At 43.6% G+C, this 16,165-nt stretch overlaps 1 protein-coding gene across 1 annotated transcript in view; it reads left to right on the top strand.

The window, feature by feature from the left end:
• DDX10 (DEAD-box helicase 10) overlaps positions 4,466 to 16,165 on the top strand; it is a 172,771-nt gene continuing 161,071 nt past the window's right edge. The window contains exons 1-5 of the mRNA XM_021380233.1: positions 4,466 to 4,714; positions 13,060 to 13,120; positions 13,333 to 13,463; positions 15,087 to 15,245; positions 15,668 to 15,788. Of these exons, the coding sequence (XP_021235908.1) occupies positions 4,517 to 4,714; positions 13,060 to 13,120; positions 13,333 to 13,463; positions 15,087 to 15,245; positions 15,668 to 15,788 (670 nt within the window). The 5' untranslated portion in view covers positions 4,466 to 4,516. The remainder of the gene's footprint in view (positions 4,715 to 13,059; positions 13,121 to 13,332; positions 13,464 to 15,086; positions 15,246 to 15,667; positions 15,789 to 16,165) is intronic.

Raw genomic sequence — 16,165 nt, 5'->3', positions numbered from 1 at the left:
TTTATTTTGTCTTGTAAACTTATATCTGTCCTTTGGAGAGCAGCTTTCCTTTAAATATTCTGGAAGTTGGTTGCTGTCATTCTGATCGATGTAATTGCATAGTGTTTAGTCAAAATCCTGGTAATTATGAGAACAGGGAAGCATATGCCTCCTTTCTTCCCCTCCTTTTTCCAGTCTGTTTCAAGCCAGGTCTCAAGAGATGTATAAACTGCATCTCCTAAGAGAATCCCCGTTTGGCAACAGATTGAAGGACATTTTTTAAGAACCTGTAATGGTGGCTAATAAATTGTTTATAGCCAAAGAGGATGAGTGAAGGGCTTACTGAAGACAGCCATATTTCTTTTCAGAAAGACATCATTTATCTTCTGTCAAGTTCAGGCTTGAAAAATAAGCATTTACTTTTGAATATTATTTTATATAAGATAGCCAGCTTTTTCAAATATAAAACTATTTAACAATGTGCAAGGAAAAGACTTAACTCTAAAATTTTCTGTGGTAGAAACATTTTAATACAGATATTAGTAAGAAATCTTCTAGAATTTACTCTATATTGTCTCTGTATATCTTTGTTGCTGAAGCTGCAAGTATTAGTTTCTCTGAGAGTTTTTAAGCTGGAGCATGCTTTCATGTTTATAGCAATGTTATCACTCTTTTTTTTTTTTTTCCAGAAGAGAAAATGTTTTGGAGTGTCCACATAAAAAGAAATTCCTCTAATGTACATAGTTGGCAAAAGATCTTCCATTTTATCACTTCCACAAGAAGCAGCCATATTGTCATCTGCAAAACTTTATTTATTTTATTGTTGGGAAACAGCAGCTCATTACTAAGAGGAAAGGACGAGTCCTCAATTACACCCCACAATATGCTTGTCCATAATTGAAACCATTTATTAATCACAGCTTACCCATTTACTCAGACCAGGAATGACTTTTAAGTGTTTCTAATGTGTTTTTGAAAATCCAAGTGATGGACCTTTTACTAGAGGGCTACCCAATATAGGAAAACACAATTCTATGGATTTCCTTTTTTTTCTGTAGCATCTTTGTTGTTGCTGTTGTTGTTCTCCATTACACACACTTACTGTGCTTCGTCTTAACAGGTGTTTATCCTGGGTCTGCATAAGAGAGAGGATTGTCTCCTGGCATTTGGCTGTTTCACTGAGAAAGACGTTACTGGTATGGTGTGGACATCTTGTGCTTCTGGTGCCAGATTCTCTCTTTTCCTGGTTACTTCCTTAGGTAGGTGATCAAGATAATTTGGAAAAATTGAAAGAAAACAAGTTAGTACACAACAGTAAAACATTTATTGTAAACCCCAAACATAAACATACACAATTTTACACCAGATACATTAAATTTCTGTAAAGGTTTGCAAAACAAATGTTAAACTGGGATATATGGAATGTAAATGAGAGTGTTGTATATAAGAAACACAAAGGTACTGGAAGAAATGGCACAGCAAAAGTTCAGGGAGTGATGTGCGTACAGCAAGCCAAGAGACTATGAGCAACCAGGTAGTGCAAGAAAGAATATAGGTAAGAAAAAGGAACAGGCAGAACTTGGATGTAGGGCCAACTCTGCTATGGCCATGCCAGGGAGAAGGCTCCACAACACAGATGTGAAGCAACTGCAGTATGATACAACTCAGTTTTGTGATGAGGTTTTGTTAAGAGAGCGTATAAAGGATGCCATAGATCATGCACCATCATCACCACGCCAGAGTAACTTGGAAGAAGTGATGAGGGCTAGACAGTCAGGGCACAGCGACAATAACTGCTCCTTTAGAGCTGGGAGCTAAGCATGGTAATATGGCTGGCAAGGCCAAGGCCTCACTAGCCAGGGAATATTTGACTGCTCCAAGCAAGGGAGCAGAGCAAGTCTGTGGGTGGCAACAAGGGTTAACCAAAAGTCCAGCTTAGCAGACAGTTCTTTGGTGATGACGAAGGTCCAAGGTGAAGCTGGGACGTCAGTTGCCAGGTCAGGATTACAGATTCTGGTGATAACAACCAGGGTCAGACATAGCCCCTTGCTGACCAGGTTGGACTACAGTGACAAAGCGGGTCCAACCTCGAGCCAGTAACTCAGTCTTCAGCTCAGAAACCCAGTTAATGACTCCATGGCCAATCACGTGGCTGAGCTGCAGACCGACACTCTTCTGACAGAACTCAGGCAGGGAATGAAGCCCCAGGGTGGAGCCAAACCAGAGTTTCTGGGCCTGAGGGCAAGGTGTGTGGGCAGGCCCCGGGTGAGGCTGGCCTGGACCATTAGGCCTGTGAGTACCCTCAGGGCTCTGACCTGATACTTGATGCTCCTTGTCATTGTCACCACAGATAACCTTGTCCAGATACATGGAGCCTTGTTACGTTTACTGCTATATCCATACTTCCTTTCATCACTCCCCCAAATTGCAAGTGAACAACAGTGCTTGAATACTTTATTTCTCAGCTTGTGAAGGCATTTTTTTTCCCTTCTCTCTCCCTCTCCAGCTCTTTATACAACTACTAGAAATAATTTTCCATGTAAATTTTTTCACTGGGGATTTATGTCTGTAGTGAATCACAAGCCACTGCTGCTGTTCTGCTATTAGATGAGCCAGTAGGCAAAATGTAGACCATGGTGAGCAAAGATAGCATGTTCAAACACAACACTATGTGTACATTTACTTATAAAAAAGGTTAAACTTCAGTGCTACAACAGCAGGAAAATCTATACAGGAGCATTTTTGTTTGTTTTTCAACTATAGGCAGACAGATAGAAAAGTTTAAAGTGGCACTTAAGTCCTGCAACAGTCTGAATGCGTTACACTGGGATCTTATTTTATAGGTCAAGCTAATGGGCTGTAATCATGGGAAAGATGTGCCAGGCCCCAGCAGAATATCCTTGGGGGTAGAACAGTACCTCCTCCAAACATTTTTTCATCAGGCACTTCTAGAAAAAGAACATATTTGTTTTAGGAATAAAAACTTCACTTTCCTTCCTTATTCATCTTAACAGTAAACAAACCGCTAGAGAAAACCACTGCATTCAAAGCTGCATCTGAGAGGAGTAATCCCATCAGGGCATACTGGAGATTTTTCCAGCTCTTCCTGAAATTGGAAACTTAATGTGTTTTAAAGGGAAAACAAATATTTCTATAATCACAGCTTCCCCTGATCTGGGGGAGGAGGGAAAACGTTTTTCATACGTCTTTGATATTCTCAACACATTTATAGCAAAAGTAGAGAAAATCAACAGACACTCCCTTTTCCCTTGGGTTTCTGGAATTCCAAACCCTCATCAGAGACAGTAATTATTTTGGGAGTCTTTCACTATTCCCATAATTGATGTGTTTACTTCCTTCTTATGACAGCGTGTTGTAATTTTCTCATCCTGATGTAGCCTGATGACTGCAGCCTGTTTTTGTTTTCAATCCTGCATGCTGATGTGCTAAAACTGACTCAGCAAATGGTTTGTGACTGCAGAACAACTGAAAATGAGGCATACCTTCCCTCTAGTGAGATGCTAAGAACCTGCATGCCTAAAGATAGAGTAATATGAATTTGTAGGATGACTAAAATTAGTTAATTTTATGGGTAAGGGTTTTTTTATAGAGACCATCCCTACACTGCACAGTGTAAAGCATTTTTGCATTTTTTGTAGTATTCATTGTGATATTCTGCCATCCTTTGCATATTTCAATGCTTTTAGCTGTGGGCAGTGATAGTAACTGGAACTACGTTGCGAAGGGTTAAAACACACTCCAAATGGAGCTTAAATCCAGCATCTTAAACCAAGGCACATCATGTTACCCTGGCTATGCATACAGACTGGGGATGAGATGCTGGAGAGCAGCCATGCTGAAAGGGATTTGGGGGTCTTGGGCAGCAGCAAGTTGAACACGAGTCAGCATTGTGCCCACATAGCTGGAAAGACCAACTGTGCCCTGGGGTGCATCAAGCATGGCATGGCCAGCTGGGCGAGGGAAGGGGTTGTGCTGCTCTATGCTGCTCTGGCGTGGCCTCACCTCCAGTACTGGGTGCAGTTTTCAGTGCCACAGTACAGAAGGGATATAAAAGGGTCTGGAGGGCAAGGTGTGTGAGGAGCAGTGGAGGTCCCCTGGTTTGCTCAGCCCAGAGCAGAGCAGGCTGAGGGGGTTAGGGAAAGGGCCTGGACCAGGGCATGGATCAGGCTGCCCAGGGCAGTGGGCACGGCCCCGAGCTGCCGGAGCTCAGGGAGCGTTTGGACAGAGTTCTCAGACATCGGGTTTGGATTTGGGGTGGTGCTGTGTGGAGCCAGGGGTTGGAGTCAGCGAGCCCTGCGGGCCCCATGCACACACACCGCACCAGCCCCAGCTGACCAGCGGCCGGGAACCCCCACACTGAAAGCGGGACGCCCAGGCCTCCGCGCAGCGCCCCCAGCGGCCGCGCCGTGCCACGCCGTGCCGGGCCCTCCCCCAGCGGCGCAGCCGTGACGCACTCTACCGGCGACGAGCCCCGCCCCGGGCGGCTGTGAGCGTCCCACGCGGGGCTGCGGGGAACATGGGTCGCGCGGGCGGCAGCGGCGGGGATGGCGGCGGCGAGCCGGCGGCGCTGGAGGCGGTGCGCAGCTTCGAGCGCTGGAAGAAGAAATACAGCCGGCGCACCAGGCGGCTGCGGCTGCAGCGCAAGGAGCGGGAGCGGCCCGAGTGGCAGGTGGAGCGGGAGGGCATCGGGCGCCTGGTGCAGCGCTACCCGCAGGTACAGTGGGGCCGGGAGCGAGGTCTGTGGGGGGGGGAGGAGCGAGGAGGAGCACCCTCGTCGCCAGGGAGTGGGAGCTTTCCGTAGCCGCTGGCGGCAACAAGTTGGTGTGTGGCACTGCGCGGTGCAGACAGGAGGGCTTCGCTTCCGTGAGGCACCTCTGTGCCTTCCTGCAGGCGGGGGTGGTGGCTGCAGTGCCGGGGCTTTTGCGAGGGCGTTGGTAGCGAAGAGGGGTACGGGAGCTGAGTGCTGGGAGTGGGTGAGGAAGAGGAGGCTGAGGCAGGTGGAGTGGCGGTGGCTGTGAGCCACGTGTCCCGGTGACCAGGCAGCAGTGTCCGCCTGGTGGAGCTGGGCACATCTGTCCCCCTAGGTTACGTTGTGCAGGCAAACATCGCACGTTCTGGGAGTTACTGGAAAAGCACCTAAAACACCATAATGTCGTTGGTCACAGCCAGCAGGGGTTCATGAGGAGAAAGTCGTGCTGGATGAACTTAATCTCCTTTTATTATAAGGTTACCCACCTAGTTGACCAAGGGAAGCTTGTTGGTGTTATCTTTTTGGATTTCAAAAAAGATACTACTTCTAACAGTATATTTCTAGACAAAATGTCCAGCATACAGCTGGGTAAAAACATAATGAAATGGGTGAAAAGTTGGCTAAAGGAATGGGTGCAAACGTTAGAGTAAATGTGATTATATAAAGCTGGCAGTCATTTGCTAGTGGGGCTCCATGGGGCTCCAGTTCAGGGCCAGTTCTCTTTAGTGTTTTCATCTGGATGCGGAACTTGAAGGTGTACTGTGTTTGAGGATTGTACTAAATTGGGATGAGCTGTTGACTCCCTTGAAGCTGAAATAGCCTTGAGGAGAGGTCTTGGCAAACTGGAGGGCTGGGTAGCCACCAACAGCATGAAGTTTAACCAGAGCTAGTGCCTTATCCTGCACCTGGGACGGGGCAGCCCTGGATCTATGGAGATGAAAGGCTGGGTGATAGGAGACTGGGAACAGCCCTGTGAAAAGGGATTTGGAAGTTCTGGGCCACAGAAAGTTGAATGTGAGTCAGCAGTGTGCCCAGTCAGCCAAAAGAGCCAGCCAGACCCTGGGGTGCCCCAGGCCCAGTGCTGTCACCGGGCGGGGGGAGGGGTTGGTCCCTTTGCTCTGTGCTGTGTGGCCTCATCTTCAGCACTGGGTGCGGGTTTGGGCCCGCAATATAAGAAGGGCATAAAGCTATTAGTTTCTAAAGGAGGGCTACAAACATGGGGAAGGGTCTGGGGGGCAAGGGATGTGAGGAGCAGCTGAGGACCCTGGATATGCTCAGCCCAGAGCAGGCTGAGGGGAGGCCTCATGGAGGCTGCAGCTCCTCACAGGGAGCGGAGGGGCAGCGCTGAGCTCTGCTCTCTGTGACAGTGACAGGGCCCGAGGGAACAGCATGGAGCTGTGTCAGGGGAGGGGCAGGTAAGCGTTAAGGAAAGGGCCTCCATCAGAGGGCGGTGGGCATGGAACAGGCTGTCTAGGGTAGTGGGCATGGCCCCGAGCTGCTGGAGCTCAGGGAGCATTTGGACAGCGCTCTCAGTCATCGAGTTTGGATTTTGGGTGGTGCTGCGTGGAGCCAGGGTGGTCTTTGGGGTGGACTTGGTGGTCCTTGTGGGTCCCTCCCAGCTCAGGAGGTTCTATGATTGGTGTAGAAGATGACATTAATTAGCATCAAGTCGGGAAACATATTGTTCAGTTTTTGAGCCAAAGTCAGTGGTGTTGTTATTGCCACAGAAATTCTCTTAAAAGATTGCCATCTCACAGAGAAATTTAAGCCATACTATACCAGCAAGCAGAACTGTAGTTAGGATTAATGACTTAGGGCAACAATGCATGCTGAGCACATATCCTGCCAACTTTTGCTGAGTTTGGTGGATAAGGAATTGGTTGGAAGGTCACTTGCAGTCCGTAAGGCCAATGATATCCTGGGTTCCATTAGAAGAGGGGTGGCCAGCAGGGTGAGAAGGGTGATTTTCCCCCTCCACTCTGCCCTAGTGAAGCCCTGTCTGAAGTACTGCATCCAAATCTGGGGCCCTCAACATGGGAAAGATGTAGAGCTGCTGGACAGGGTCCAGAGGAGTGCCACGAAGATGATTCGAGGGCTGGAGCACCTTCCCTATGAAGATCGGCTGAAGGAACTGGATTTGTTCAACCTGGAAAAGAGAAGGATGCAGGGAGTGCCTGTTGCAGCCTTCCAGTATTTAAAGGGAGTTTATGAATGGGTGGGAAATCAACTTTTTGCGTGGGTAGATGGGGGAACAGTTTTAAACTAAAGGAAGGGAGATTTACATTAGATGTCAGGGGGAAGTTCTTTTCTGAGAGTGTGGTGAGGTGCTGGAATGGATTGCCCAGAGAGGCTGTGGACGCCCTGTCCCTGGAGGTGTTTAAGACCAGGTTGGATGTGGCCCTGGGCAATCTGATCTAGTACTTGATCCAGCGGTTGCTGGTTGTCCTGTGGCAGGGGGGTTGGAACTTGATGATCCTTGAGGTCTCTTCCAACCCAAGCCATTCTATGAATTTGCAGCCACCACTGGGGAGGAATGTGACAGTTGTACTCGATTATGCGGCACTCAGCAGTGCTGACTGAGAGATGCTTTGTTGGTTATAGTTTGACTGAGTAGAAAGTAATGAGAGCAGGTATGGGAGAAATATGTCAGCTACCATGAAGAGGTCATGATACCTCCTTTGGTTAAGATTCAGCAAGGTGATAGTGCGGAGTTTCACATTGTCATTGGTTTTACTGGTTTGAAAGCTTGAAAAAGTTACTATTTTGAATCAGATTATTCCTTGGGAAGAAATGGGCTGCTTGTTTCTGCCTCATGATGTTTTGGTGATGAAAAGTAAAAACGATACCTACAGAAATGATTAACACATTCTGAGTCTCTACTTGCTTCGGCCGTAGAGATGGAAGTCTTACCTGCTGACTGAAAGCACACTGCTTGAATTAGCAGAGGCTTGTATTTCTTCTGAGGGGGGTGACCACTGGTAGGCATGTGTCCTTCGCTGTGGAATGGCAAACCTTCCCGCAGTCACAGTAGTGTTGGACTTGTTGTCACCTGGGCTTGGACAGCTGTGGCTCTGCATGGTCTCTGCAAGGTGTGTCCCTGTGAGTGAGAGAGAAATGGGGTTAAAGCAACTGGACACAGGCAGTGCACAGAAAGTTGTGAACTCTGCCTGCGCCCCTGTGCACTTGAATTATTGTTCATAAACCTGATTGCAGTATTTCTATGATAGGTTGCTTTCTTACTTTTTTTTTTTTGTATTTCAACCACATATAAGAGTAGATGTATAGTGTGAAATTAACAGTGTATTGTCAGGACTTAATAGTTTCTACATATGATAGTGATTTGCATTTTACTGATAATGTAGCATTCAAATTAGGCTACAGTGATATTTAGACATTCTTTCTTCTCAGTCTCTCGTGTTAGAGATGCATTACTGGTCATTTAATACACCAGGCAGCCAATTGCTATCGATCTCATAGATAAAGTGGTTCAGTTCACCTTATAGCTTTTTTTTAAATCATTTTTTAATTTGAGCTAGTGTGTACGGGAGCTTCAGTAGTACTGTGATCCTCTGTGCTGAAGATACGTGCATATGCCATAGGCGTATTGAGAGGCAGGAGCAGGATGACCAGAATCACCAACTGGAGGAGGTGCTGGAGTGCTGGCGGATGGAGTGGGTTACAGCCTCTTCATCTGTGAGTCTGAATGGAGAAATGCGACCTCCATTCAACTGTCATTTGCCCTTAGGTGCTCTGGATTTATGGAAGGTGATTGTAATGAAAAAAATCCAATAGTTTAGAAGGAGATAGCAAGAACGTTTGAATTAAAAGATTCAGTCATTTAGTCACGTAGATGGAGTGACTGAAATCTTTTGTTAGATGATTTGCTATGGAAAGCTGCCATCTCCTCAGCCTGATGCAGCCTTTGCCTCTTGTTGCTCCACACACATAGAGAATACAGGTCTCCATATACAGTTTGCTACATATAAGTTGTATGCATGCATTAAATTGCTACCACATCCCTATTATGTTATTTCTTACCGGGAATGATGCTTTGCTGTTTGTCATACTGCTATACCTTAAAGGAATGCATCCAGGGCAGACAGCAGAGTGTGACTATTGCTTAGAGATCTATGTAAGCAGAATATTGTTTTAAAACTAACAAGCACCAAGAGCGAGCTGATGAAAATGTGTTGTACCCCAACTCCACCATGCTTTCCATAGTGAGGATGGTATTCCTTTCTCATCCACATAAATTTTAGAGTTGTATATCTTGATTGTGGCAGATCTGCAATCCTTTTAGTTAGAGAAGTCCCTGTTCTGTTTTTCTACAGTAGTCTGCTCCTCTGCTCCTAGGTTTGAATATTTTTGCATAATATTTAAAGGCAGTCATTTTCACTGGAGATATGTATTATGCATTTGATACTTGAGTTTAATTTTCAGTCATTCTACATAAACTTCTTTATAATGGCCTTGTAGTCACTTCCGTCAATTAATTCCACACACGTTTGTGTCAATTTGCCATGCATGTGGTTATATGTATACATATGGATGCCTCTCTCTGTCACCATGTGCATATCTCCTTGTGCATCCACTTCGGGGACATGTGTAGTTGCTGCATCTCTTCTTGGAGCCTAGGGGAGCAGAGGCAAGCGCTAGGCAGCAGCAGGTTGTCTTGGTGTGCATTTGTAGAAACTGAAGAAGGGCTGGTAGTGGTCAGGCATTTATTCATTGGAATGAAGACAGGGTAAATGTATGTTTGTGTTAGGATTGTTCTGGGGACTCATGGACTCAGCTTAGTGAAGTTTTTGCTGGTTTATTGCTCCAGGAGTCACCTGTCCATGAGCATACAGGTAGATGACTGCTTATCTTCTTGTCTTCAGTCCGTATCTCCTTTTCTTCTACCTGAAAGGTTTTTTCACTTGATCATGTGCATTCTTTCCCTAATTCCCTAGACGTGGTTACAGTCAGGGTGGAGATTTTGAGGAAGGGGCCATGTGCTTTGATCTCTAGGGGTCTCCGCTGAGTTCTGCAGAAGACAGATCCCTACTTAGGGATGGGAATCAGAAAGCTCTTCAGGAAGCTTCACTTTTCACAGAGCACTGGTCCTTGGCACTTCAATTGTGGGTGGATTAGGTCTTTCACTTGCCTTAAGATGCTCTTAGATGTGGCGTGGAGTAGGAGTAGCACTGCTGCTGGGCACAAGACCACCCACCTCCTCCTCACTATTATTATTAGCTTTCAGCTTGAGAACCACTGCAATCAATAATACAAGACAAAATTAAGCAAAACTAAACCTACTGGAAACACGGAACATAAACATTTTATTCTTCTTCTTCCCATTGTTGTAATGTAGTGGAGAATATCTGGCAGCATAGACAAAAAACATGGAAGTCTCAGTGTGTCCCAGTCTTGGGACCATTCTTTGTGATATGCTTTTAGATTATCTGTTATTGGTCGAGCCAGTGAATATGTTGCCTGACTGGATAAAGCTGTTGATAGATATTGTCTTCTCTGTTCAGTTGTGCTAATGAAAAGCACTAACAGCCTAATTAATGCACTGGGAAATGGTTGTGTGAACTCTTTCTAGTCTGCTTTGTCAAATTAGGTTAGATCAGACTGCCATCTGAAGTGTTTGAAATGAGCGGGCTCTTCTCATCTGGAACAGATCAGAGGGAGCACACGTGAGCACATTTCCAGCAGATTAAAGCAGGTAATAACTTCTGACAGGGAAAAAAGCTGAGAGGCAGAAATTGTTATTGTCTTCTACTGGTGCATGCAGTTATGGAAGAGACTATCAGCAGATCCGCTTCTTTAGCAGCCATCCCTCTTACTTCTACCATCCTGATTTGATTTAATGACGAGCCAGCCTCTTTGGACTTTTAAGATACTTCAGCAGATAATCTTGTGTTCATGAAAGGTAGTAGGGCCAGGAAATGAATTGGGAAGCTTTGTGATACGGCCATTCCTGTGCATGCTCTTCTAATACTTTTCTCACTTACTCTCATTCTTTCAAGTCTTTGAAAGAACTTTAGAGGAGTTCAGTGTAGAAAAGCAGAATAATATTTGTGTCTGCTGTGATTAATATGTCAGTTCCTTTTAATTCTAGACGACCCAGCATTAAAGCATACACTGAAATCCTTCAAGCAGCCTCTAATTATTTAAACAGTTTTGCATTGTTAGGGTAGTCTGTTTTGTGTGTTGAAACCTATTAAAATTTATTCCTTTATTTGCACATAATGGATTGCTTTGATGTTAGTGAAATGGTTTTTTCTCCTGTGGGCATACTGTTTTCTGACATGGACAGTCTCTTGATTGATGTACAGAGGTTCTGTTTTATTTCAGTGAGTTGTGATCCTTTAGCATGCAAAGTAATAAGACTGGGAATGGGCACAACATGCAGTATTGGATGCGATACAATGTCTTCCATTGATAGCTTGGAATTTGGGAAGTATCGGTCCAAAATTCCAGTTTGTGAAAGTTAGACTCTCTTACAGTGATTTCAGACAGGAGTTTTCCCCCTTGCCCAGAGATGTACTAGCTTAAGGTCTGTGCTGCTTAGAGCACAAGTAGTTTTTATAAAAAATAATTTGTCTTTGAAAATTTGGTATAAGTTGGATTGCTCTTCTAGGACACAATGGAAGTTTGAAATCTGTTTTGCAAGAGCTGAGTCAAAAAGGGGTTTTAGTAGAGGGATTACTGCCTTTTATCTCAAGACTAAATTCATGCATTAAATTACTTGTTAGTAGCAGGAACTCAGCTGAAAAGAGTAGTGCTGTGATGCTTTAAGCAGGTATAGGTGCTCATAAGAAGTACTGTGCACTATTTTTATAACAGACAGGGCTGGCGGAGTGCTTGGTGCTTCAAGTGCATATAAGCATGATTTGACAGCTCAGTAACTCTTCATTTAAGGCTTTCTGTAAGAATTGCTATCATAAGTTGTCAAAGACATCTGAGGACCATTTTGCTTGGCTCTTTTACCGGGAGGTTTCTGCTCAGCAATCCGTTAAACGATAGCCATTAGAAATGCACGAGTTGTGTAAGCACAGAGATTGATGTTTGGAAATCTCAGTTTGTGGCTGCTAGTCAGCGTGGACTCAGAGCTGTGTGATCCACCTCACTGCTCATCTGCTCAGGCTTTATAGCTACAGTAGTCTCTTTATTTATTTCTCCCCGAGTTCTCTGCTTTTTTTCTTCCTTACTGCTATCGATTGTTATGAACTTTGCCAGCAGAAACTGTCTGCTTCTTTTGATCTGCTGTTGACTAGAGCAGGCTTGAAAGCATTACATTTTCCTTAAGATCTTTACTTCTCAACATTTTTATAAATCATTCAGCCAACTAGTGTGATCAAACACATACTCTTGGGTGTTGGTGTGTGTAGAGTTAACATCTCTCAGGTATGCTCAGGTGGATGTATACAGAGTAGTAAATTAGTAGGTATCTGGACACCAAACAGTGTCCTGATGTTCAGGTAAACAGTATCCACTGCTCTCCCCTCATCTGCTAGGCCAGTAGCTTTATGTAGAAGATTAGCGTGGTGTCTCCTTCGTGATTCCTTGCTGAGAGCACCAGATGTGCAACAGTGGCATAGAGATGCCCATCCTTATAGCAGGGACAGCACAGTGGGACGTAAGTGTTCCAGAAGGTGTAACTTCCTTCTCCAAGTGACTGAGGAGCCAATGAGGAGATATGCTGTACTGGACCTCATTCTCACCAGGAGAAGGCATCAATGCACTGGAGGGCCACCAAAATAGTGAGAGCTGGAGTACTTTCCATGTGAGGAGAGGCTGAGGGAGCTGGGCTTGTTCAGCCTGGAGTGCAGATGGATTTGGGGGGATGTTACAGGATGTCCTGGTGCCTGTGGGGACATCATCAGGGAGATAGTGCATCATGTAAGGACAAGAGAAAACAGATATCAAGTGGAAGCAGAAGCTCAGTGTGGGTATAAAGAGGCACTTCTTAGTGAAGCCCTGAGCAGCCTGGGCTGACCTCAGATTTTGAGCCTGTTGTGAGGAGGAGGCTGCACCAGAGACTCCAAGGCCCCTCCCAGTCTCAGACGATTGTGATTTCATGATGATATGAGCTTTAAATGGCACTGTTCACATGTGTTGTTGAAGTATGTATTATTGCTCACTAAACAGGTTGTTAGAAAAGTGGTTTGCTGTAGGTTAAGCTAGTATAGATTGTGACCAGCTATCTTGGATTAGGTCATACTAAACTATTACATACTTACTGAAACAGCATTTTAAGTTGCTGTTAAATTTCTCTATTCTGATTAATTTTAACACTGATCAAACTTATTTTGTTTCAGATAAATGCAGATGAAATTCAAAGATTTTCAGATTTTCCGTTATCAAAGAAAACCCTAAAAGGTGAGTGTAAAAATGTCCTTTGGAAAGTAGTTATATTACAAGTGTATGCATGACTTATTTCCATATGAATAAATTTTTACCTTAAACTTTTAATTGAGTATTTCCATATACAGTGTTTTCTAAATGGAAAAATATAGCTCTGGGCAAGACAAAATTTTTTTTTTTTCCTCTCTTCTTTCTCTTCCATTCCCTTCCCACACCCCAAATACTAGGACTGCAGGAAGCTCAGTATCGCATGGTAACTGAGATACAGAGGCAAACCATAGGTTTGGCCTTACAAGGTAAAGATGTACTCGGAGCTGCAAAGACTGGATCGGGAAAAACCTTGGCTTTTATTGTCCCGGTAAGTAACTGACATCATTTGCACTTAAACCTAGGAAGTTACCTGGGAATAAGAGGATGTTAAATACTTAAGGTTAATGATCCTGGGAGAAACGTTGTAACTCAAGTGATCTAAACGTTCTTAGGTAGCCAAGGCAGACTAATGTAAGGAAGCTGCTCGAGGTTCTAGAAGAAGAATATCTTTGTCCTTAGGAATATTCTGATGCCTAGAAATTTCATTTTGATCCTTGTATCAGTAGGCCCTGTGTGAATTAGGAAGAGCTTTGTTTTTCTTTCAGGAATACGTTTTCCTTGTGCAACTCCGATTGTCAGATTCTTCTGAAAACTACGTGTATGGATTAGAAGTATGGATTAGACTTTTTTTTGATGTGTGGTTTTCATACAACTAAAATTTTAAGATTTGGGCCTTACATGACAAACTGAAGCTCAGCAGAGATTGTAGACTTCCTCTTCTTGACTGTGTTTTTTGGACTTCTCAGAAATGACTTCTAGGTCCAAGCAAGAAAACAGTAAAACCCCCCACTGGGAATGGGATGTTTGGCTGTTTTACTCAAAACATCACATGCTGCATTTAATTTCTTCAAATTGAAAATATGATAGAGAAGTTAGTTTGTTTCTTTAAAGTGTACGTATAAATGCATACAAAATGCATCTTGTGATTGGAGGAAGGGAAAATGAAATGTGGCTTTGATTATGGTGGTTTTTTGATTTAAACGTTACTTGGCATTTTTGCAACATGAAATTACTTTGGAGCCTGTTCTGTCAGTGACTGTGATAACAGTAGTATTCTGAATAGTCCTGAAGCTGAGAAGATTTATTCTTTATGCTGATTACTTTTATTACTAAAGAATAGGAAACAATGTAGTTGGCTTTGAAAGATAGTCTTGTGAGTCTGAGAAATGAAATAGAAGTGAGATTGCAGAAATCTAGGAGCAGAAGTAATTTTTACAAACCTAATTTTAAAATAGTTTTAGGGGAGCCAAAAGATAAGGGAGTATCTGGACAGATAAAGAGTAGAAAAATGTGGTAAGAGGGTGCTTAACAACCTTTAATATTTCAAAAATGCTCCAGGTACTTATATCTGTGAAGTCTTTGTGTTAAGATTAGCTATGACTGTGAATTCGTAAGAGGGGAAACAATCCTGGACTGAGGTATGTGATAGCACTGGGTAGAATGCTCCATGTGCACCGTGTGTGTATGGTACTACTGTAAGTCTAAAACCAAAATTAACATCACACTAATTGTCTTCCTTCTAGTAGCACTTTTGAGTTTTCATAGACCATTATGACCAGGGAAATTTCTTGTATGTTTGTACATTTAATTTCTATTTTCTGGTAAATGATTAACGCTTAGTTTCTGGAATCTAGCAGAAGAAGTTTAATTGTGCAGTGAAATGTTTAAGATTTGCCACCCATTACTGTCTGTTGTAGATTGGTACTGAGGAACATTTACTCAACAAGTATCAGTACCATCAGAATTCATGTATTATTGAACCATGTGAAATGCACGCAGATGTTTTGTCATTATTTGAATTAGCAACGCTTCATCTTTTTCTATGACACTTTTTGTTTTCTTCTTCTGAGGTTTTTATAATGAGAATGTTTTGTTTTTTTTTTTTTCTCAGGCTTTGGAGCTCCTATACCGCCTTCAGTGGACTTCAGCGGATGGATTGGGAGTTCTGATAATATCGCCCACCCGGGAACTGGCATTTCAGACTTTTAAGGTTCTGCGTAAAGTGGGAAAGAATCATGACTTCTCAGCTGGCCTTATCATTGGAGGAAAGGTTTGTTCTCTGTTGGAGCCTGCTGTGAGGGAGCACAAAAAAGTGCTGTGATAAAGGCTAGTTTAGGAAGGAAACACTGGAAAACAAGTGTCATGGAAGAAAGTAGTTAATAGGAACCCAATAGAGACATGCTAGTTTTCCTGTCTGTGTACTGTGTCTTTTAAAGCTCTCGTATATTTACCATCTTTACTGGTTATGTGACTGGGTCGATCTTTCTGCCAGCCCTTCCTGTCCTATTAAATCAGATATCTTTGAAAAACATTTGCACAAGCCACTAGTGTGATAAAATGTATTGTATGTGTAAAAAGGGGAAGAAGTTGATTCTTTCCAGAAACTATCAGTAGGTTGAGCTGGGCTGAGATCTCTGCCACTGCGCTTCTAGCATGAACAACCAGAGCTCAGATAGTTTAACTTACTTTCAGGATCTGAAAGAAGAGTCTGAGAGAATCCACCACATAAATATGCTCATTTGCACTCCAGGACGGCTTCTACAGCACATGGATGAAACCTCTTACTTCTATGCATCTGATCTGCAAATGTTGAGTAAGTTTTTTAGTACTTCACAAAACTTAGAAATATTTTGTAGTAGTTCATAATTATGAGGGGCGCTTCCTTGGTTAAAAAGTTCATTCTGATTTTTGTATGTAGATGAAAGGGCATTGACGTTTGCACATGCACAAATTAAAATGGAAAACAACAAAACTATTTTCTCTTATGTGCTTACTCTCAAAGCAGTTGCTAAGAGGTTGCATTCCTTAGAATGAAAAGAACAAGTAGGTGAGTTAAGTAAGAAGCCCAAAACCCACATGTGGTATCTTGTATTACCCTTTAGGTGTGTTTTGGCAATAAGATGGCCTTTGCTTTCTGCCCCTAGCTCTCTTGTTTTGCCTGATACAATAATTAACTATATGAAATATTCA

The sequence above is a fragment of the Numida meleagris genome, chromosome 1, assembly GCF_002078875.1.
Source record: "Numida meleagris isolate 19003 breed g44 Domestic line chromosome 1, NumMel1.0, whole genome shotgun sequence".
NCBI classification, from domain to species: domain Eukaryota; kingdom Metazoa; phylum Chordata; class Aves; order Galliformes; family Numididae; genus Numida; species Numida meleagris.
Note: the sequence above shows the minus strand (reverse complement) of the source record. Positions and strands in the feature narration are given on the sequence as shown.